This window comes from Colobus angolensis, unplaced genomic scaffold, assembly GCF_000951035.1.
Source record: "Colobus angolensis palliatus isolate OR3802 unplaced genomic scaffold, Cang.pa_1.0 Scaffold57, whole genome shotgun sequence".
In the NCBI taxonomy this organism is placed as follows: Eukaryota; Metazoa; Chordata; class Mammalia; order Primates; family Cercopithecidae; genus Colobus; species Colobus angolensis.
The window spans coordinates 7,993,781-8,015,932 of record NW_012119265.1 but is presented as its reverse complement, the minus strand read 5'-3'; the positions used below and the strand labels follow the sequence as shown (position 1 = coordinate 8,015,932).

The 22,152-nt window shown below is 38.1% G+C and overlaps 1 protein-coding gene across 1 annotated transcript in view; it reads left to right on the top strand.

Annotated features, from left to right (window-relative positions):
- CCDC175 (coiled-coil domain containing 175) overlaps window positions 1-22,152 on the top strand; it is a 60,085-nt gene that overhangs the window by 9,847 nt on the left and 28,086 nt on the right. Inside the window, exons 5-11 of the mRNA XM_011961912.1 lie at window positions 2,217-2,445; window positions 3,626-3,748; window positions 6,237-6,346; window positions 9,847-9,928; window positions 17,904-18,040; window positions 19,794-19,904; window positions 22,061-22,132. Coding sequence (XP_011817302.1) covers window positions 2,217-2,445; window positions 3,626-3,748; window positions 6,237-6,346; window positions 9,847-9,928; window positions 17,904-18,040; window positions 19,794-19,904; window positions 22,061-22,132 — 864 coding nt within the window. The remainder of the gene's footprint in view (window positions 1-2,216; window positions 2,446-3,625; window positions 3,749-6,236; window positions 6,347-9,846; window positions 9,929-17,903; window positions 18,041-19,793; window positions 19,905-22,060; window positions 22,133-22,152) is intronic.

Sequence of the window (22,152 nt, the reverse complement as noted above, 5' to 3'; positions counted from 1 at the left end):
AAAAGTCTTCTTGGGAAGCCAAAATTATCAGAGGGTGCCCCAGATATCAAAGCATCAGTAATCAGGCAGAGACCTCAAGGCCCAGGGACATGGATCCCGAACCAGGCTCTCAGTACACCTGTGCTGGGAGATGCTCCACAAAAGAGAAAGTTCATGATTACATAAGTTTGAGAAATACCACATTCTCTAATCCTGTTGGGGATACACAATACAGATTTGTGCATGGTGCATGCTAGCCACCACGGCCAGAGCCTGCTACGTAAACTAGACTATTCCTAAACTAGTCCTATTCCTGAAGAGGAAACCACAATTGCTAAACTAATAGCAAGAAAAATAAAACCCAAGCTAGATATTTATATCAACCAGTTAGCAGCGTCACATTCCTATAGACCAGTGATTCTCAAAGTTGAGCTTGCATCAGAACCACCTGGAGGGCTTGTTAAGACACAAATTACTGGGACTTGCTTCCAAAATTGCTGATTTAATAGATCTGGGAGGAGTGTGGTGGGGATAAGTGTTTGCATTCCTGACAAGTTCTCAGGCAATGCTGCTGCTGCTGGTCCTGACCACATTGGGAGAACCACTGCTCTAGACAAATCTTTACGGAAAGGCAATAACAAACAGAAGGTGGTGGCAGGTGTGTTGGCATCATCAAGCTACAATCATTTGTTGCATCATTTTTTTCAAAGAAAAATGCATATCGAAGTGTTCACAAGCTCTGACGGGTGGTGGATATGTCTCCTGTCCTGGGCAAATTTCAAAAACTAGATACAGACAGAGCAGCTCTTTGAATGTGTTTTCCTGAGGTTCCACACTGTGTGAGTGTTCTTTTCTTCTCAGCCCATCACAACACACCTAGTGAGGTTTTTTGATTTCACTTATTTTGTTTTGTTTCCCCAAGGCTCCACAGTCCTCAGGTTGACTCATTCTTAGAAGGCTTCCTCTGCTGCATCCACAAAGCACCCATTATCTGACCACCTACTGAGTCTCTCACCTAGACTTCTTTTTATTGCATTGCTTTTGTGGAGTTTGACCTCTGGAAGTAAACTTCCCAGCAGCCTGCTTTTATTTTCCTGAGCCTTCAAACACAATTCCTCTGAAACTCGCTAGCCTTGAGGACTAGCAAAAGGAAAAGGGTCTTTACATTGCAGGAGCTTTTAAAAAGGAAAATAGAGAAATGGCACCGGTTGTCCCTTTTGTAAACCTTTTGTTGTTAGCCTCGGGGCAGACAAAATCTTAAGGTCTTCCTCACAGGATCCTAAGGTCTTCCTCAGATGGACACCGCCCAGCAATGGATGTGTGAGGTTAATGACTCGTAATGAGCTCAGAGTTGGCTACAGATGGGAGAAGGTAAGAGGGCTCAAATGAGGTTTCAGGCATCCTCCGAAACGTAAAGATAGACTCTTTTCTTTCCCTAGTTTCTATCCAGAGGAAGGTGAGCTTTCTGTTGGCTCCTGCCTGCAGGGTTGTAGCATCCAGGGTAGCTGGAGATGTGATGAGATTTCTCTTTCTTTAGCTTGACAGCGTATCTCAGGATGATGAGCTAGACATGATGACAATACATATCAAAACACTCAACTGGTCAGATCCCATTTACGTGCTCAAAACTACTTTTGAGTCATTGTATACTTTAAACCAAAATGCCCTGTGGTTACTACCTGGCATGCGAGGACGGGTGGTGTGAGGCAAGGCCATGTGACATTCAAAAGTGGTAAAAGTTGCAAGGTTGATGCTTGTTTTGTGTTCTCTTCTCTTCTCATCTCAATTTTTTTTTTTTTTAAGTTTCAGACAGAGTCTCACTCTGTCACTCAGGCTAGAGTGCAGTGGCATGATCTTGGCTCACTGCAACCTCTGCCTCCCAGGTTCAAGCAATTCTCCTGCTCAGCCTCCCAAGCAGCTGGGATTACAGGTGCAAGCCACCATCCCCGGCTAATTTTTGTATTTTTAGTAGAGACAGTGTTTCACCATGTTGGCCAGGCTGGAATCTAACTCCTGACCTCTCAGGTGATTTGCCCGCCTTGGCCTCCCAAAGTGCTAGGATTACAGGCAGGAGCCACTGCGCCTGGCTTTCAACCAAGTTTCGACAATCATAAACACAGTCATAAAATAGGTATTCCTTACACTTTTCCTCTTGCTGAGGGCTCATCTCACCACACAGACTTTATTCCTTTCTTAGGAGCTATGCTTCTTACTCTGTAGCAATTCTTTTCTCCCAGGGAGAAGCAGGAAGAGCTAGCAAGGAAGCATGCAAGGTTTGTCCTGTCTCTCAACCAAATTATGGAGAAAAAAGCCACCACCACTGTTTACATAAATGAGACTTATACCCAAATAAACTTGAAGAGAGAAGACATAGCATTGCAAAAAAAATGTATTCAAGAGGCAGAGGAGCTAATGGAAAAAGAAAGGGCAGAATATCTGATAAGAAAACAAGAGTTGACTGCACAGGTAAGTGGGCATGATTTTTATTCTTTAAAATACAATAATGTATAGAATCTGGAGCAGGAAACAGGAAATAATTTATTTGTCCTCAAGGCTGGCAAGCAGCCTCCGTGGTATCTTCTGTGGACACCCTGGGAAAACGGGATGAGCGGGGGACTCAAGGACACTTCCGCTCTTGGGGAAGACATTTGATTGGTAGCAGCATCTCAGTTCATGGGGAAGAATTTAAGTGACAGAATTTGTAACACTGGGGTGTCCCCTTGCTTATATGCAGCCATATAGGGACAAGGAATAGGCTACCATCTTATCCAGTTGCCTTTGATAACCCTGAGACTGTGTCTGTATGGACAGGACTAGGGTGTTCCGATAGGGCACCAGCCCAGCCCTGCTGCTCCTGATAAATGAATGAGAGAGAGCAGAGGCCTGCGGTGGGGCCAGGCAGAACTGAGGGCCTTAAAGAGAAAACAATATTTGAGACCAGCAAATTTGTGAGGGTGGGGAGGGGATGACTACTGCATCTTTTTCTGCCACTGCGGGAGCTGAACTGCCTGCTGTGTCATGTTAATTAAAATTCAGCATCAGATCTGTAATGATTGTTTCTTCCTTGTTCTGCTCTGGTTGACTCGGGAGAGGTGGTTTTGATAAGAGGGTGACATCATTCATTAGGGTCTAACAAGTGGTGGTGTGATAAAATGGTAAGAAGTTTTCCAGGATTACAAGCTGCTCTGTCCTTAATTATTTTGTTTACTCTGTGTTTAGCTGATTTTATTTCCCACTAAATAATGTGAATTTAGATTCCCAGATAATTTCTTCAATCCTTCCTTTGACTCTTCTTGTCTGCTTAGTACATTGTAAATCTGATCACCATTGCTGTGGTGATTTACTATGAAATCACTACTGTGACAATTACTTTTATAATTAGTTATTAACAATCATTGTTATTATTGCTCTTATACATTTACTATTTCAATATTCAATAATTACAGTTTGTGACTCATGCTTTTTCCTGTGATACTGCAAAATAAGGAAACCCTTGTTTTTTGGTTTATTTTTTACTTATTATTATACTTGAATTGAATATGTTACACTTAAATATGAATTAGGTTGACGCTGTTTTTAAAAGATTTTCTAAACTTTGTTGTGCTGATAGGCTTTTTAAATTGGTTTCTTATGCTTGTCACTATAGATTAATGAATTTAAAGATATCTGTGAAATAAAGAGAGTGGAGACTTGTAAAAAGAAGAAAGAACTGGATAAATTACACACTAAAATGTCAAAAATAAAAGAAACAGTTACTGTTTCCGCAGCGGTAAGAAACAATAATATATTTTTAAGCCTTATCTAGGCACCTCAATAAAGAAGGAGTTGATTGTAATGCATCTTCATGTCATGCTGAGAGGATGTTTTCTGCACTTGAACATTTTCTGACACTTTCTTTAAAGCGTTATGGTGCAATTGTGTTTTCCTCTTCAGGAATATCATGGGAAGAAGGAAATGTGGAATGCCTTAGATACAAACTGCATTTGATGGGCCAAAATACTGTGAAAATATTGATTTAAAAAAACATATAGAACTAACCAAATGTACTGATATATATAACATTTCCATGAGATTGCTTCATTTTGTATAACAAAATGAATAACCATGGGCTGAGTCCTTAATTCTGAATGTAGAATAATAGCACCGAGTTTAGGCTCTGTATTGAGTACAGCAACATTAATATGTAAAGGAGACCATTTGTCTATTTAAATTAGAAAATACATCAGAGCTCTGCACTTCTGTTAAAAAAAATTGTGATAACATTTACTGAAAGGCAACACTGTGAGAAGTATTTTGTGAGGATTATCTTTATTTGAAAGATGAGAAAACATAAGCTATGGCAGTGACTATAATTGAAGTGGTTAATGTAAATACTACTTATATGTTATTTAAAACAAAAATGGCTGTTAACTTCTTATCACAATTAATTGAACTAATGAGACTTTAGTATATTTTTTCTATGTGTCTTGAAAAACCACATGCAAAACTATACTGGTACAACAGTAAAACTGAATATTTTATATGGGTGGTTCTGCTCATTTTAATTGTAATGTATCTATTATGATATCCAATTACAAAGCATTAGTAAAATGAAAATTTTCTCTCAAATATGTGTATTTAAAAACATCATTATCTCTTTTTAAATTTCAACGTAGTAAGGAAGCACTAGGCCTACAGGAGAATAGAAAGGCTATATAAAACATTTTATCTGCATGCCCAAGCTCATATTTCCAGTTTTGGCCTCATAAATCATAAATCAAGCACACCACCAACTAACTTGGGAAAATGAAATATGTGTTCCTTAGCCTGTACTCCGAAGATCTCTAAGCCCAAATTATTTTGAAGGCAGCAGGAGTAAATTTGCCTCTGGGTCCTTCCCCACTCCCCACAATCCAGCCTGCCCACTCTCCTACCCCTCCATCGGTAGATAATAGTTTTGGAAACACAGACTTGAGTATCACACAGAGCTGGGTTCAAATCATAGTTCTACAAATGTGAAGTTTCCTCATCTATAAAATGGAAGTATTAATATTGCCTACTGCAGAGCGTTTTTGTGGAGATTAAATGAGGTCATGCCGATTAAGTGTTTTATATTTGGTAGTTTGTTGTCATTGTTGTTGGCTGAGGTTAGAAAACTGGATTTTGGCTATAGATTGAGACCACAAGGAATTTCAGATTAACTCTTACATGGGACGTCTCTGCAGCCAGGTAACGTTGATATGATGTTGGCAGAAAAAAATAATAGCATGGGATCCTGAAGGTGGCCTACCTGTCCAGGCAAGGAGGACTGAGGACTAAAGATAACAGATGTCAGGCCTATCAGGCCTTCAGCATGTATCCCTAATTCTGATGATTGATTAGAGGCCTCTCAACATTTGGCTCATTCTGATGGTAGTTCTACGACTCCAGTTAGCTCTGGAACTAGCTATGGGTACTCTAGAGAAAGAAACCTTTTTGAGTAGTTTGTACCCCCCTCTCACACCTGGCATGGTTGAGAGTGCCTCTATTCTCCCCACAGGTATATCTCTGATCCCACATTGCTGTCCAGGGTTAGTGGCATTAAATATTATGTCCATGGTAATTCTGCATTGGAGAGAAGAGGCATTTGTTTGATCAGCCTTGTCTAAGCTCCATTGTCCCTCACAAGCTGAAATGCAAACCCAAGGCTGAATAAGTTAGACTTTCCTTTTCTTGATCCCAAAATTGCATTGCAAAAATGTCTGTTTCATTATGAATTTTCTCCATCAGTTTTCCCTTCCTTTAAATCATAACATTTTTTCCACAGTATCCAATTATTCCATTTCCTAAATTTAGATTAAATATTAAGAAATAAAAATTCTTTTCAGCACGAACATAGCTATCAAGGGAGACAAAAGACCCAATTTGTTTTGACTTTTAAAAATAATACTGATTTTGGTATCCTGGGATGATAAATGAAGATGATTGTGACAATATGGATTTGTTTAATTTTTTTAAGTGTTAGACGAAGTTAATTCTTGTCTCAAAAATTTGTAAAAATAGTTTTCACATTTTCACTGCTGTATTTAGCCATCTTCCCCTCTAAATTTTGGGTTTTTCTGATGATTTCAGAATGATTTGTGTCCAAGTTTATTTTATAGAGAAACAATTATAATGATTGATTTTTTTTCCTTGAAGGACACTCCCAATGTAAAAATTGAATATTGAGTGGAATTGAACTGCTGTTATGAATCACTTGGTGATGACTGGATGCCATATTTTTGTTTAATTTTTAATAGGTTCTTAGTGATCACAATTTAGAGATAGCACGACTACATGAATCAATAAGGTATTGGGAACAACAGGTCAATGAGCTAAAGAAAGCCCTTGCAATTCTGGAGGCTAAACTGTAAGTGTAATGCTTTATTTTTACTGAAGTGTTTTGAGACATGTTAATTGATATTATAATATAGTTAATATGCTATGTTTTCATTTTTTAAAACATGTCTTTAATTTGACATGAAAATTATATTCTCTTAGTTTACTAAAATATGTGTGGAAGCTTTGTAGAGTCACCTTTTCATTGTGAAATTAGCTGATGATCAAGAGAAAAAATTAAAGATGCTGTCAGCATGGGGAAAGGAAAGGACTCTTTGGAATGTATGTATTATTCTCATTTCAGTTCCGGACTCACTATAAACAAAAATGTCCATAGGGGATGGCATTAGTGGGATGTATCATAGGCTACAACCCATCTAGCCATGCTGTTAGAGTTATTCTTACTCAAAGGAGACTTGCCAAACTTCCTGAGAAAATACAGGGAAGCCTCAGGGCAAAAACTGCTACACATGGGACTAGAACCAGAAATGGAAGGAGGTCTTCCATCCATCCAAAGCCTCAGTCTGTGCTTCATTTTGTGAAAGTGTTTTATTCCTCTCTTTATATGTACACGGTATTCTCTTCGTGGTGAGCACATGGCAGTGTCTGCCTGTGCCAAATCCTCTGAATTGACCTGGCACAGGTCCAACAATCTTTAAAGACTGGTCAACACACTCTCTCCCCTGAAAATCCCCAGATTTCATATCAGAATGTGTTTGGCTCAGCTTTGATTCCTGATCCGATCAGCTCTGCACAAGAAGATGGAGTCTTATAACATTTCTTCTGGGGACTACCCCAGTGGTTCACTGACAGTTTAAGAAACAAATTGTGGACTGAGAAGATTCCCAAAAGACTAGTAATCTCACATGTAGAATCTTGTTATAACTTGGCTACTTCTATATACATTTGAATATATTGTAATTAAAATTATAATAAGTCTTTCAAAACACAATTTGCAGAGTACAATGCTGATCTACCATCATCAGTTTGTAAAATAGGCAATAATCTTTATCTTCAGTATCAGATTAAAAAATAAGAAAGCTCAATTAATACCATAACTAAAACTAAAAAAAACTCTTTATTTTGTGATTCAATAGTATTAGTTTACATATATTTGGAAGAAAAACGGGACAAAAAAGTCATAAGGGAAGATATGGATTACCTCAAATTATTTCTAGCTGTTATTAATAAAAAACTCACTACATTGATGAAATTTTATTTATAAGCAGTCTTCATGTTAGCTAACATGTATGAGGATTCATTGATCTTCCATTTGTAGTGATTTATCATTATCTATAATCCCAGCTTTTTAAGAGTTTGGATTCATGTAGAATCTCACCGAAGAAAAGTGCTTTATATTAATGTGGTGATCGAGGATACAAGTTATCCTCCTTTTTATTCAAAAACTTCACTCTTTCTTCTCTATTACCTGAAAAATTAAAAGAAAGTTCCTTTTATTCTATTTTCTTCCGTAGCTGATTTCCTGTCTGTGAAGATAGGGGGAGGCAACCTAGTTCCCGCTTGGTGGATTTGAAGAATCAGTGCTGTTTTATAAGATTTCTATAAGAAATTATACAAGAAACTAAAATATTTTGCACGACACATTTTCCTATCAATACTTAACCCTTCATTTTCCTTCATGAAATCTTTAACTTGCAAGCTGATTAATAGCACTGTTACCTATTTTGAATTCAAAATACTGAGGAAAACAAAATCACTCAACCGCGAGTTTAAATTCTATGTATGTTTGGACAAATAAGAGTAACTCAGATGCTCCACAGATCCACAGGAGGCACTGTAGTTTGATCCTTGTTCTTTCTTATCACTGATATCCAGTGTGATTACGCAGATAAAGGTGAATCCAACGTCTACCTTTCTAAATCGCTATGGTGTTTCTTTGGCATTCAACTGGTTTTCAGCATATGAGAAATGTACAAGTTAACTGTTGTATATAAATGGCATCCAATTTGTGGCCTAGGGTATATCCTTGTCATTAAAGTGTATGAGAGTATGAAGACTATAGATGCTTTTTTGGACTAACATGGTTTCAGAATTGCCATGGTTACCAATGACTTCCATCCTGTTAAACTTTAGTGGTCTAGTCAATTCCTGAAAGTTCTCAAATTCGTAATAGAATTTGACAGTTTATCACTTCCACCTTCTTGAAGTACTTCCTTCACTTAGCTTCCTAAATATCATGTTTTCACTGATCACACTGGTTGCTGCTTTTTAGGATCCTTTAATTGTTCCAATTCTTTTTTACGACTCTAAATTTCAAGTTCTCAGTCCTTCACTATTCTCTGCTCATACCCTTCCTATGTGATTTTATTCAGTCTCATGGCTTTAAATACTTTCTTTACCTCAATGACTTGAGCTCTAAATGCAGATACTATACACCTTACTTGGCCTCTCCACTTGGAAGATGTCCATTATACATCTCAAACATAACACGTCCTGAACAAACTCTTGATTTCTCACCTTCCTGAAACAGCTCTTCCCACAGTCTTCCATTATCACTTAATGTGGCACTGCCATTTACCTAGTTAGTCCAGCCAAAAGCCCAGAGGCCATCTGCCATTTCTGCTCTCCTCACTACCCAACCCCGACTCAACTCTTACTCCAGCCAAATCCAGAGTCACGCCCTATTGCCTTCATCTTCAAAATATATGCTGAATATGTCTATTTCTTACCACTACCACCACTGTAGCTTTAGTCTGAACAGCCGTGATCTCTTCTGGACCACCACCAGAGCCTTCTACATGATCTTCCTCCACAGTTGTCTTTCTCCACAAAGTAACCAGAATCATCCCTACAAGATGTCCATAGGTTCATGTTGCTCTTCCACTTAAATAATCTATTCCTGTTCCCTTCAGAATAAAATCTGAACTTCTAGCCTGACCTTAACACACCACATGATCTGGTTCCAGTCTATGTCTCCAGCCTCACCATCCTTCTTCCTCAAACACACCAAGCTTTTGCCTGCCTCTGTCTTGTCACCTGATGTTTCTTCCACCTGAAAAGCTCTTCCTTCAGGTCTTCATGTGGCTGGCTCCGTCTTAACATTCAGGTCTTTCGCAGGTTATCCCAAAAAGGTCTTCCTTGACCACCTGTCTAGAGCTGCATTCTTGCTCTCGGGATCCTTTTATGGTTTATCTTATTTTGTGTTCTTAGGAGCACTTAATAGTATCTGAGATATATTACTTATTTTTTGATAACTTGCTTATCTCCTGATCTCTCCATGGAATGTGGTTTTCATGAGGGTAGTGACCTTGCATATGCTGTATCCCTAGTACCTGAAACGTATCTGGCAGCGTATGTGTTCAATAATTGCTTCTTAAGTGAAAGAATAAATAAATGAAATATTAATTCATCAGTTCAAAGGAGTACACATTTTTGCTTATTTTGATAAATATATACATATATATGTTATATGGGGAGATGGGGACTGGGACTTTTTGATTTCATAAATAAATATGACTTTTCTGGAAAGTATGTTCTTATATGAACCTGTTTGGCTTCCTTTGTTCTTAGGTGTTTTTTCGCAGATAACAAAGAAAAACTGGATGATACATCTAATGATGAAAAAAATGAATTCCTGAACAAGATAAAACAAGTAAGAAGGCAGAAGTAATGACTTTTAGATTATAATTACATTTCATTTTTAGTTAATATTTAAAATATGTGTGAGAAATATAGAAGTTTTCAAAAGGATATTTTTCATTGACCAATAATATGGTCATTTGTAGTAATGTTAAACATTTTATCTCCTCCTAAAGTACTTTAAATATATGAAAGAGCAAAGGTTGGCCATCTACAGAGGAACTGTTTTTTGGTAACTTTTCATGTGACTATGGGTACGTTAGGAATATCCATGATTAATGGATTTATGGATATTTTTCATGTGAATTATTTAGAAAGTTAAAATCTTCTTGCTCTTGTGTGCTGCACCTGTGAAGTGCAGCAACCTGCTCTACACTTAAGAATATTCTAAATATTATATATCATATCGTGATGGTTAATACTGAGTGTCAACTTGACTAGATCAAAGGATGCAAAGTGTTGATCTTGGGTGTGTCTATGAGGGTGTTGCCAAAGGAGATTAACATTTGAGTCAGTGGGCTGGGAAAAGCAGGCCCACCCTTAATCTGGGTGGGCACCATCTTAATCAGCTCGTGCGGCCAGGATATAAAGCAGGCAGAAAAACATGGAAAGACTAGACCAGCTTAGCTTCCCAGCCTACATCTTTCTCCCATGCTGGATGCTTCTTGCTCTTGAACATCAGAGTCCAGGTTCTTCAGCTTTGTTTGGTACTTGGACTGGCTTCCTGGCTCCTCAGCTTGCAGATGGCCTATTGTGGGACCTTGTGATTGTGTGAGTTAATACTTCCTAATAAACTCTCCTTTATATATACATCTATCCTGTTACTTCTGTCCCTCCAGAAAACCCTAATACACATATTATAATATAATATTCTAAATACTTATTTAGAAGTATTTGAGTCAGATTTAGCCCCCAGGAGAATTCACTAGACATTTTTCACACTTAGGTTAAAAAAAAAAATCATATCATAAGTAGATAATCATGTGGGTAAACCAAAATTTAGCCTCAAAATATTCAATGAAGCATTCATTATGATAGTAAAAAATTGGGGGTGAGGGTGAGTAATACAATTAAAATTCAACAAAAAGGCCTTGATTAAAGAAGTATCAGCATTGCTCATAATATGTTATTGAGTGAAAAATACTATATTATAAAACAGTAAGCTGGGCATGGTGGCTCACGCCTGTAATCCCAGCACTTTGGGAGGCCTAGGTGAGTGGATCACCTGGGATCAGGAGTTCGAGACCAGCCTGACCAATATGGTGAAACCCCATTTCTACAAAAGTACAAAAATTAGCTGGGTGTGGTGGTGTGCACCTGTAGTCCCAGCTACTCAGGAGGCTGAGACAGGAAAATTGCTTGAACATGGGAGGCAGAGGTTGCAGTGAGTTGAGATTGCACCACTGCACTCCAGCCTGGGCAACAGAGGAAGAGTCCCTCTAAAAAAGAGAAACAACAGCATGTATGATATGATCCCATTTAATTACTTATATACACAAATACACATATACACTAGACATAACTGAAATTCTTCTTGTCCCTTGTATTGAAGGAGAAATATCCTTAGTATCTCTTCCCCACACCTCATATATCCAAACTTAATTTCCTTTCTTTTCTTTTATTCCTTTTTTTTTTTTTTGAAACATAGTCTCACTCTATCACCCAGGCTAGAGTGCAGTGGCATGATCTCAGCTCACTGCAACTTCTGCCTCCTGGGTTCAAGCAATTCTCCTGCCTCAGCCTCCCAAGTGGCTGGGATTACAGGCTTGTGCCATGACACCTGGCTAATTTTTGTATTTTTAATAGAGACAGGGTTTCATCTTGTTGGTCAGGCTGGTCTTGAACTCCTGACCTGAAACGATCCACCCACCAGGCTGGAGTGCAGTGGCACAGTCACAACTCACTACAGCCTCAACCTCCCAGGCATAGGTGATCCTTCTGCTGCAGCCTGCTGAATGACTGAGAACACAGGCACTCACCACCATGCCCAGCTAATTTTTAAACTATTTGCAGAGACAAGGTCTCTTTATGTTGCCCAGGCTGGTCTCGAACTCCTCAGTTCAAGCAATCCTCCTACCTTGGTCTTCCAGAATGCTGGGCATTACAGGCATGAGCCACCACCCCTGGCCACACATACTTAATTTTAATCGTTCAGGACTTAGGTCAGGTACTCTCTGTCTACATCCTCTATCTTTGTTTTGCCCAAGTCAACCAGGATATAAAATTTACATTTTTCGCTAGTTTCTAAAACAAATTTAATTACACTAAGCATTTCATGAACTATTGCAAGCTCTGTTGGAAATGTTAGTAGTCATGGGGAGAAATCCTGTTGCAGAGCACAAACCCATCTTGTTCACTACCTTTTCTTTCTCTCACAGTTCCTCATCTATCTTCTTGCTATAGGATACCACCCCACATACAAATTCTTCTCCCTCTTTTACAAAGCCTCTGCACCCATGCCCTGAGGCTCATCAGGGATATCAAAGGCAGCTCCCTCCCAGAAGAATGATTTGTACCAATTAAATGCTTTCCATTTTTGCTTTTGTGAGCTATCACCATTAGAGATGGCTTCCCCTTCAGGCTACTCTGATTCTTTTAGTTGCAAGGATACCTAACAACAGACAGAAACCAGACAAGGTTGGGTTGTTGGCTGGTTGGTTGGTTTCAAATTTGTCCTTCATTTTCTGAGCAAAATATTATTTTTCTTCCCATTTATTTCCTACTGCAGAAGCTATTAGATAACTTTCTGACAATAACTCCACATTGTCTAGCCCACATGATTATCTGAACAGTCTAGGACCCCTAAACTGGCATGGCTTACTTGGTCAAAGAGTTTCCCCTTAATCCTTAGCTCTTAGCCAAATTCCATGATTGTGAGTGAGTGATCACTTCAAAGAGTGCAAGGCTCTGGCCTATTTATTATTTTCACTAGGTAGAAACTATGGGCTCTTAGTGACATCCAATCATAATTCTCATGAGTTATTGGAGGAACGTTCAAAGATTCACATTAAACTCAAACTTAACCTTTTTTTCCCAGCCTCTCCTCTCCCCCACCAGCCCCTGGCAACCACCATTCTACTCTCTACTTCTGAGTTCAGTTTTTGTTAGATTCTGCGTATAATTGGGATCATGTAATATTTGTTTTTCTGTACCTGAATTATTTCACTTAACATGATCATGATGTCCTCCAGGTTCATCCATGTTGTCACAAGTGACAAGAATTTCTTCTTTTTTAAAGCTGAATATATTCAATTGTGCATGTGTATACCACATTTTTTTTATCCATTCATCTGCTGATGAACACTTAGGTTGATTCTACATCTTAGCCACTCTGAATAGTGCTGCAATGAACATAGAAGTACAGATCTCTCTTTACATACTGATTTCATTTCCTTGGGATATATACCCAGCAGTGGCATTGTTGGATTTAACTTTTGTTATTATAAAATATTACACATTACAGAACAATACATAAACCACAAATATACAATATTTATGTACATATTTTTGATGAATATAATTTATGAATTTTAATGAAGCCAAGTTTATCAATCTTTTTCTTTTTAGTTAATGTTCTCTATGTCCTATGCTATGAGAATATTCTCTTCTGTTACCATTGAGAAGCTTTGCTGTTTGATCTTTCCCATTTAAGACTATGAACCATCTGGAATTTACATGTGTGTGCTTTGAGATAGTGGTCAAGATTCGTATTTTTCCATAAGGTTGTCCAGTTAACCAGCACCATTTACTGAAAATACAATCCTTTCCTTCACTACAATGTGGTCATACTATTGTCATAAATCAAGTGTGGATCATAAATATATATGTGGATTGTTGACTCTATTCATTTGAACTATTCATCTCTCCTCACACTAAAAGAATATTGTCTTAATTAGTACCTTTAAAATGAGTTTTTATGGCTAGTGGTATAAATCCTTCACCTTTGTTCTTCCAAATTGTTCCAGCTATTCTTGACCTTTTTAATTTTGTCATGTTCTTCCAAAAAACCTTTTTGGATTTTGATTGGGATTGCATTAAATCTGTAAATCAGTTTGAAGAGGGTTTCACATTTTCACAGTATTGAGACTTCCAATCCATTAACATGGCATATGTCTTTTGTTTTAGATCTTCTTTGTTCCCTTTGCCTTAGCTGTTCAGTTTCACTATGATGTGTCCAAATTTTCTTTTCATTTTTCCTCTTTGGGATTTATTTGACTTCTTAAATCTGAGAATTTCTATTTTTCATATGTCCTGCAAATTTTTCAGCCATTATGTGCTTACCTGTTTCTCTTGTCCTGTTCTCCCTGTATTGCCCAGGCTGGTCTCTAAATCGTGGGCTCAAGTGATCCTCCCACCTCCGCCTCTCAAAGTGCTAGGATTACAGGCACGAGCCACCATGCCAGGGCTACAGAAGATTTTGATTGCTTTTTCTTACAGTGTTGATTTTACTCAAATGTTTGGAAACTCTATATATTTATTCATCTTTTAATTGTGCTTTTTTTTTTTTTTTCCGAGACAGTATCTTGCTCTATCACCCAGGCTGGAGTACAGTGGCATGATCATGGCTCACTGCAGCCTTGGACCTCCCAGTCTCAAGCAATCCTCCCACCTCAGCCTCCCAAAGTGGTAGAATTACAGGTGTGAGCCACTGGAGCCAGCCTTAATTGTACATTCTTCCTGTCTCTTCTGTTTACTGAGCCTGCATGTAGTAATTCTGTGGGAGATGCTGGGTGCAATGGTGTGCCTGTAATCCCAGCTACTAAGGAGGCCAAGGTCGGGGGATCATTTGAGCTCAGAAGTTTAAGACCAACCTGAGTGACATAGTGAGATGCTATCTCCAAATAGAAAAAGAAAAAGGAAAAAAAAAAAAAGAATTATGTGGCAAGAGTGGAATGTGTTGATTGGGCTTATACATGGTAGGGGGTGGGAGGGATGTATGTCAGGAAGAGGACCTGTCTTGTCTTAGGTATGGCAATTCTATACCCAATTCTAGACTTCTGAGAATAGTTGCTGCCTGTGGTACTCACCGGTTTGGTTTGGAGAAAATCTCCACTACAGTTGGCTGATTAGTATAAGTGTCAGAAGTAAGGGGATAGTTGATGCAAATATTCCAGATACAGTTGCTCAATTGGCCACCCCAGGGAATGGCCCAGGGCCCTCTTTTCTTTGTATGCATTATCTCTGACTGTAGGGTAGAGTTCTTTCTGACCCTTTCTACTTTTGCAACAGCCTTTTGGTGCAAGACTTTTTAATGCTAGTGTCAATCTTTTTCTGAGACTCCAATTGTATGTATGTGATTATTTGTATTAATATATGTATCCTCTACATATCATACCCACTCTTCTGTATTTTCTACTTTTTGTCTCCCATTCCTGTATTCTACGCAGAGTGGTCTTATTTGAATTCTTAATTTTAGTTATTGTATTTTTATTTTATGTATTTATTTATTTATTTTTTTGAGATGGAGTCTTGCTCTGTTGCCCAGGCTGGAGTGCTATGGCACCATCTCAGCTCACTGCAACCTCCACCTCCCGGGTTCAACCAATTCTTCTGCCTCAGCCTCTGGAGTAGCTGGAACTACAGACATGTGCCACCATGCCCGGCTAATTTTTGTATTTTTAGTAGAGATGGGGTTTCGCCATGTTGGCCAGGCTGATCTCAAACTCCTGACCTCAGGTGATCCACCTGCCTCAGCCTCCCAAAGTGCTGAGATTACAGGCATGAGCCACCACGCCCGGCCGGTATTGTATTTTTCAACTGGCAATTGTTTGGTACCTTTCAAATCTGCCGTGTCACTCATTACCATTTCTAATTCCCTGTCATCATTTTCAAGCATGTCTAATATTTCTTTAATCATAATAAGCATAGTAGTTTTATAGTTCAGTCTCTGATAATTTCAATGTCTTATGTCTTTATGGGTCTGTAGTCTGTTTCTGTAGTGTGTTGTTTCTGCCAATGTTTGTCCACGCTCTTATTTCCTTCTGTTCCTGGTGGAAAATTGTATACTGGACATTGTACTTGAACAAAAAATGTTTGTGCTATGGTTTGGCTCTGTGTCCCCACCCAAATCTCATCTTGAATTGTACTCCTGTAATTCCCACATGTTGTGGGAGGGACCTGGTGGGAGATAATTTGAATCATGGGGGCAGTTTCCGCCATGCTGTTCTTGTGGTAGTGAATAAGTCTCATGAGATCTGATGGTTTTATCAGGGGTTTCTGCTTTTACATATTCCACATTTTCTCTTGCCACCACCATGTAAAAAGTGCCTTTTGCCTCCTGCCATGATTCTGAGGCCTTCCCAGCCATGTGGAACTGTAAGTTCAATTAAATCTCTTTTTCTTCCCAGTTGCAGGTATGTCTTTATCAGCAGTGTGAAAATGGACTAATGCAGTTAGGATTAAGATAAATGGTGTGTTTCCCAGGAACAGTTTACATTCACTTCTGTCAGATGGGTAGGGTGTTACAAGTTCCAAGCTACCTTAATCCGTGCTAAGCATCCCTGGTGATCAAAGTCAAATTGGACTTGTTAACTTTCAATTTACCTTTATCCAGAGGGTGAAGCTCTTTGGAATCCCAGACTAAAATAGTGGGAGGTTTATGTAGGCTCAACACCTGGATGAGCATTACATGTTGGCCTTTGTTCCACTTGCCATGCAAAAAAACCCAAAACTTGGTTTTCAAGTGGTTTCTTCTATGTTAGTAAATGTCTTCAGGGCAAGAGGAACTTTAAGTGCTAACCTTACCATGCTGGATTCTCGCGTTCTCCTAGAATTAGGCCTGGTATTTCCCTATTATCCTTTATTTATTTTTTATATTTTTAGATTCAAGTACATGTGCAGGTTTGTTACAATGGTATATTGCATAATGCTGAGATTTGGGCTGCTAATGGTCCCGTCACCCAAGTTGTGAACATCATACCCAATAGGTAGTTTTTCAACCCTTCCCCACTTCTCTCTTCACCTTTTTGGAGTCCCAAGTGTCTATTGTTCCCATCCTTGTGTCCGTGTGTATCTAATGTTTAGCTCCTACTTATAAATGAGAACATGCAGTATTTCATTTTCTGTTTCTGCATTAATCCATTTAGGATAATGGCCTCTAGGTGCACCCATGTTGCTGGAAAGGATCTGATTTCATTCTTTTTTATGACTGCATAATGTTCCATGGTGTATAATTACCACATTTTCTTTATCCCATCCACTGTTCATTGGCAACTGGGTTGATTCCATGTCTTTGCTATTCTGAATAGTGCTGCAATAAACATGAGTGCAGGTATCCTTTTGGTAGAATAATTTATTTTCCTTTGGGTATATACTCAGTAATGAGATTGCTGGGTTGAATAATAATTCTATTTTTGTTTTTTGAATAATTTTTTATTGTCTTGTTAGTTCTTCAACACTTCTACAAATATTTTTTCATGTAGCTATTTTAGTTGTCCTCAGATAGAAGGTTGTTTTGAACTATTCAGCCCATTGTTTCTGCTAAATTTGACTTTCTTACCTCGTTTGAAGCAATCTAATAAGCAAAATTTCTGAGCTCGTGTAGAACACTGGTGGGTACTATGTTTTGTCCTCAAATAGAAATATTTCACAAGAAGCAAGCATAATATCAACTCAAAGATGTTTTGAGGAAGAGCTGAGGATGTTACATTTTCTTTTTACATTTTCTATAGTTTATATTCTGGAAAAAAGACATACAAACATTGCGGAGCAGGCACAGTTTATTCATCCCATTTTGCATTTCAAATGGATTATTACTGTATGGTTTTGCAGCAGGGTTTACTATTTTTCTGTACTTAAAAGCAAATTTATAGTAGAGGTCCCAAAGTATACAATTGCACGTTTGCTATAGAATTAAATCACTCAGCATTTATGGCATATTCACGGTGGGCTAAGCAACATACCAGGTGCTCTCTGAGTTGCCACCTGATGCAGATGGCCTCAGAGGAGCAGTGAAGCCACTTCTCTCATTCTCCTTTGTTTTTCTCTAGCTGGTTGAAACACGGCATGCTGCTCGTATGGAATACAAAGACCTACGAGAGAAAATGAAAACTCTTGCCAGACAATATAAGATTGTTTTAAGTGAGGAAGAAAAAGCTTTTTTGCAAAAACGAAAGATCTACGATGAGTATGTCTTTACCCACACGTGTGATTCAACATGCCATCGTTATGGGGTGCTTTTCTTGCTGTCAAAGTGGTGGCTCTACACTTAAACTTATCCTAGTTTTAAAATCTATTGACACAAATGAAAACGTTTGCTATCATTACTGGTTTCTATCTCAGCAGCTCAGGCTGCCATAACAAAATACCATAGACTGGCTGGCTTAAGCAACAGAAATTGATTTTCTCACAGTTCTGGAGGCTGGAAGTCTGAGTGAGGGCCCTTTTCTAGCTTACAGCCACCCAGCTGCTTTCTCTCTGTGTCTTCACAGGGTAGAGAGAGAGAACACGCTGTCTGTCTGGTGTCTTTCTTTTATAAGGTCCCACCCTCATGTCCTCATCCAAACCTAATCACTTCCCCAAAGGCCCCATCTTTATAATATGCTCAAACATTATCAGGACACTAACCCCCAACAATGTTCCTTTCTGCCATTCTAAAGCACTTTAAATTTTAATTTTTTCTGATGAAAAAAGTAATGCCTGTACTTGATTTTTAAATTCAAATATATGAATGTATAACTTAGAGAGTAAAAATGACCCAGCTCTCTCTATTTCTTCATCATGTTGGGGGTTAGAGTTTCAACACATAAATTCTGGAGGTGGGGGAGGCACAATTCAGTCCACAGCAGTTTGGAAGATGAGTGACTTAGATCAAATACTTTCTGTTACAGGCAGCTTCCTTCCTATCAATATCTGGGCATTTGAACAAGACTATAAACTTCTCTGAACCTCATTATTTTCTCCTGCAAGTTGAGACAAAAAAATAACTACTTGAAACCCCATCTCTACTAAAAATACAAAAAATTAGCTGGCATGGTGGCACGTGCTTATAATCCCAGCTACTCTGGAAGCTGAGGCAGGAGAATTGCTTGAACCCGGGAGGTGGAAGTTACAGTGAGCTGAGATCACACCATTGAGATCGCACCATTGAGATCATACCATTGCACTCTGGCCTGAGTGACAAGAGCCAGACTCTGTCTCAAAACAAAACAACAACAACAACAAAAAACCTTATCAGTCCACACACTGAGAGGAGCACTTTACCTCTTATTAAATTCATTCATCTGTTGAGCTAGGCATTGCAATTCTCATTTTATAGCTGGTGAAACTGAAGCTTATTCACAGGTGAAGCTAATTGTTAGCTGTTATTAAGATCACACTCTGATTAATTGGTAGAGCCAATATGCAAAATTAGTCTGACTGACTCCTTCACCTTCCACAGAAGAACATGACAGAACTTGTAAGCACGTTAGGAGAGACACACCCACTCAGAGAGATGGAGCACTACACAACTGTTCTTGTTTTGTGGTTACAATTGTGGTGAATGTTCTTTCAGTGGCTTGGGAATTTTCATAAATTTTATAAAAATCCTATGTGTAGGCCGGGCGCAGTGGCTCACGCCTATAATCCAGCACTTTGGGAGGCCAACATGGACTGATTGCGTAAGACCAGGAGTTTGAGACCAGCCTGGGCAACACAGAGAAACCCCATCTCCACAAAAGTACAAAAATTAGCTGGGAAAAAATTTGAAAAAAAGAAAATCCTATGCATAAATTTAGATCTAGCTACTACCAGCAAAAAGACTTTGTTTCTATTTTTTAATAATTTATTTAGCAAATAGCTTATGATCTGAACTTTCAAAACTATTTTTGAAATTCTTATTTGTGTTTGTGTGTTTGATTATGTCAGCCTTCAACAAATAACTCTGTTTTTCATGATAGAGATCAGAAACAGCTGACATTTATTACTCAGAAAGAATACTTTCTGTCACAAAAGAGAGTAGACATCAAAAATATGGAAGAAGGACTCATCACACTCCAGGAACTTCAACAGTATGTTTGTTGCCTTTGAAATTTTTTATCTTTACTTTCTCTGCATTTATTTTTTAATAAATGATAGCAATAAATCTATGTTGATTTCTAACATACTACAGAAACGGAAGTTTATAACTAGCTCTCTCTGTTTCACAGTCTAGAAGTCATTCTCATGGACTTTTTCATTGAAAGGATAGACAGGTTCTGAATTCTATGGGAGCTCCTGGGCCCCAAGAATGGACCAGTTGGGGTGGAGTGGCAAGAATGTGCCTGAACATTGTCACAACACTGAGTCCCATTGATGTTCATTTCTGCATTCTAAGGCATTTTAATTTTAATCTTTTTCTGATTAAAAAATAATACCTATATATGATTTTAAAATTCAAATGTAAAATGCATAACTTAGAGAGTAAAAGTTACCCTAATCTCTCCATCTCTCCACAGGCATAATCACTGTTAACAGTTTACTATATATGCTTTCAAATATGTATTTACATGTATGTATCCAAAAATTGGATTATACTCTACTATAACTGAATTTGTTCCACTTAAAATTATAGCTGGGAGGATGATAAAACAAATTAGGTAAAATGGTAACGGTTGGAGAAGTTGGTGAAGGATATATGGGAATTCTTTGTACTATTTTTTGTGCTTACCTGTTGAGTTTGAAACTATTTCAAAACAAAGAGAATATATATATATACACACACACACACACACAAATATCTTTTCTCTAACTGCATAGTATTCTATAGTATAATACACATTATACTATATTGTATTTAACCAGCACTCTATTGATGGAGATTCACTTTTGTCTGTTGCCTATATTACAAATATTTGAAGTTAACATATCTCTCTCTACCTGTATGACTTTTTTTTTAATTTGTAATAAAGTCCTAAAAGTTGAAGTGCTGGATCAAAGGAGGATGCATATTTTTCACTTTTATAATGATTGTCAAAATGATCTATGCAAACATTCTACGATTATACACATTAAGACTGAGCGTAAGGCACCTTATAGTTCAGTTGGGCAGAGAAGCAAGACTAACACATTTGAAATAATTAATGAACCACATATGATGGTGAAAAATAAACCATGTATGACAGTGAATTATAAAAAACAGTCAGGCATGAAAGTGAAATCAAGGAGTCCTTCGTTACACAGGATTTAAAATTTGAACTAGACCTTTAAAAGCAAGTCAGATTTTTCTGTGCTCATCGTATGGGGGAATAATATCACCACACAAAGGGAGACACATGATTTAAATACAGGACAATGAAGAAGCTAGCTTATAGAAGTAAGATAGGTGGTGATGAAAATTCAAGCATGTACCAACAGAAATCCAAACAGAGAAAGAAACATGAGAACAGGTATGTTTCTAGTTTGTTTAAGTGTTTCCTACACTAAGTTTTATTTTTGAATATTTCTTTCAAAAGATATAAAGCAGCATTTTACTTATGTGGCTTTCAGTTCATTTCTGTCCAAGAAGCACTTCATAGGGAAAAGGCAGGGCAGGGGATAAAAAAAATAAAGGCTTCTGTCACCTATGTTGAAATCTTCACATTTCCATCCATCTTACCGCAAGAAAATCTTCTATCCTTAGTTACCACTTTTCCCCAGCTCAAGAAACTATATTGGCTTTCTGAATTACATATTATATCAAATCAGAGCTCAATCTAGGGTCTGGAGTTCCTCAACAATGTGTCAACCTTACTTCCTCTTGTGTCATAGGGTTATTCTCTCCTTCATGTCCTCTGTATACAGCAAGCCTACCTTATGTCATAACAGAGGCCTGACTTGCTGTTCCTTCCCTCTCTGTATTTGCAAATGATGACACCCTTTCCTTGGTAAGATTGCACCTCCATTCTGACAATCCACATTCCTCCCTCTGAGAAACATTAACCTCTAGTAACAGTTTGTCAGTTGCCTCCGTAGAAATCTCTTCTCTATCCTTGGCTATTCACCACAACTGTTGCCGAATCAGTTTGCACTAACACAGAATTGTAATTGTCTATCAATCTGCCACTGAAATGTTTAGTTGTTTCACAAGGCTTATTTTGTCTCCCTATTAGACTATAGCCTTACTGAGCATACAAATTATACATAAAGAGTCTATTGTATATTCTAACAGTTCCCACAAATGCAAAATCCAATATGTTTTTCTTTTTAGAGCAACAAACACAGTATATCAGCAACAAATCAAAATCCTGAGTGCTAACCTGGAAAGAGAAAGTCAGAGATGGTAAAAAAAAAAAAAAAAAA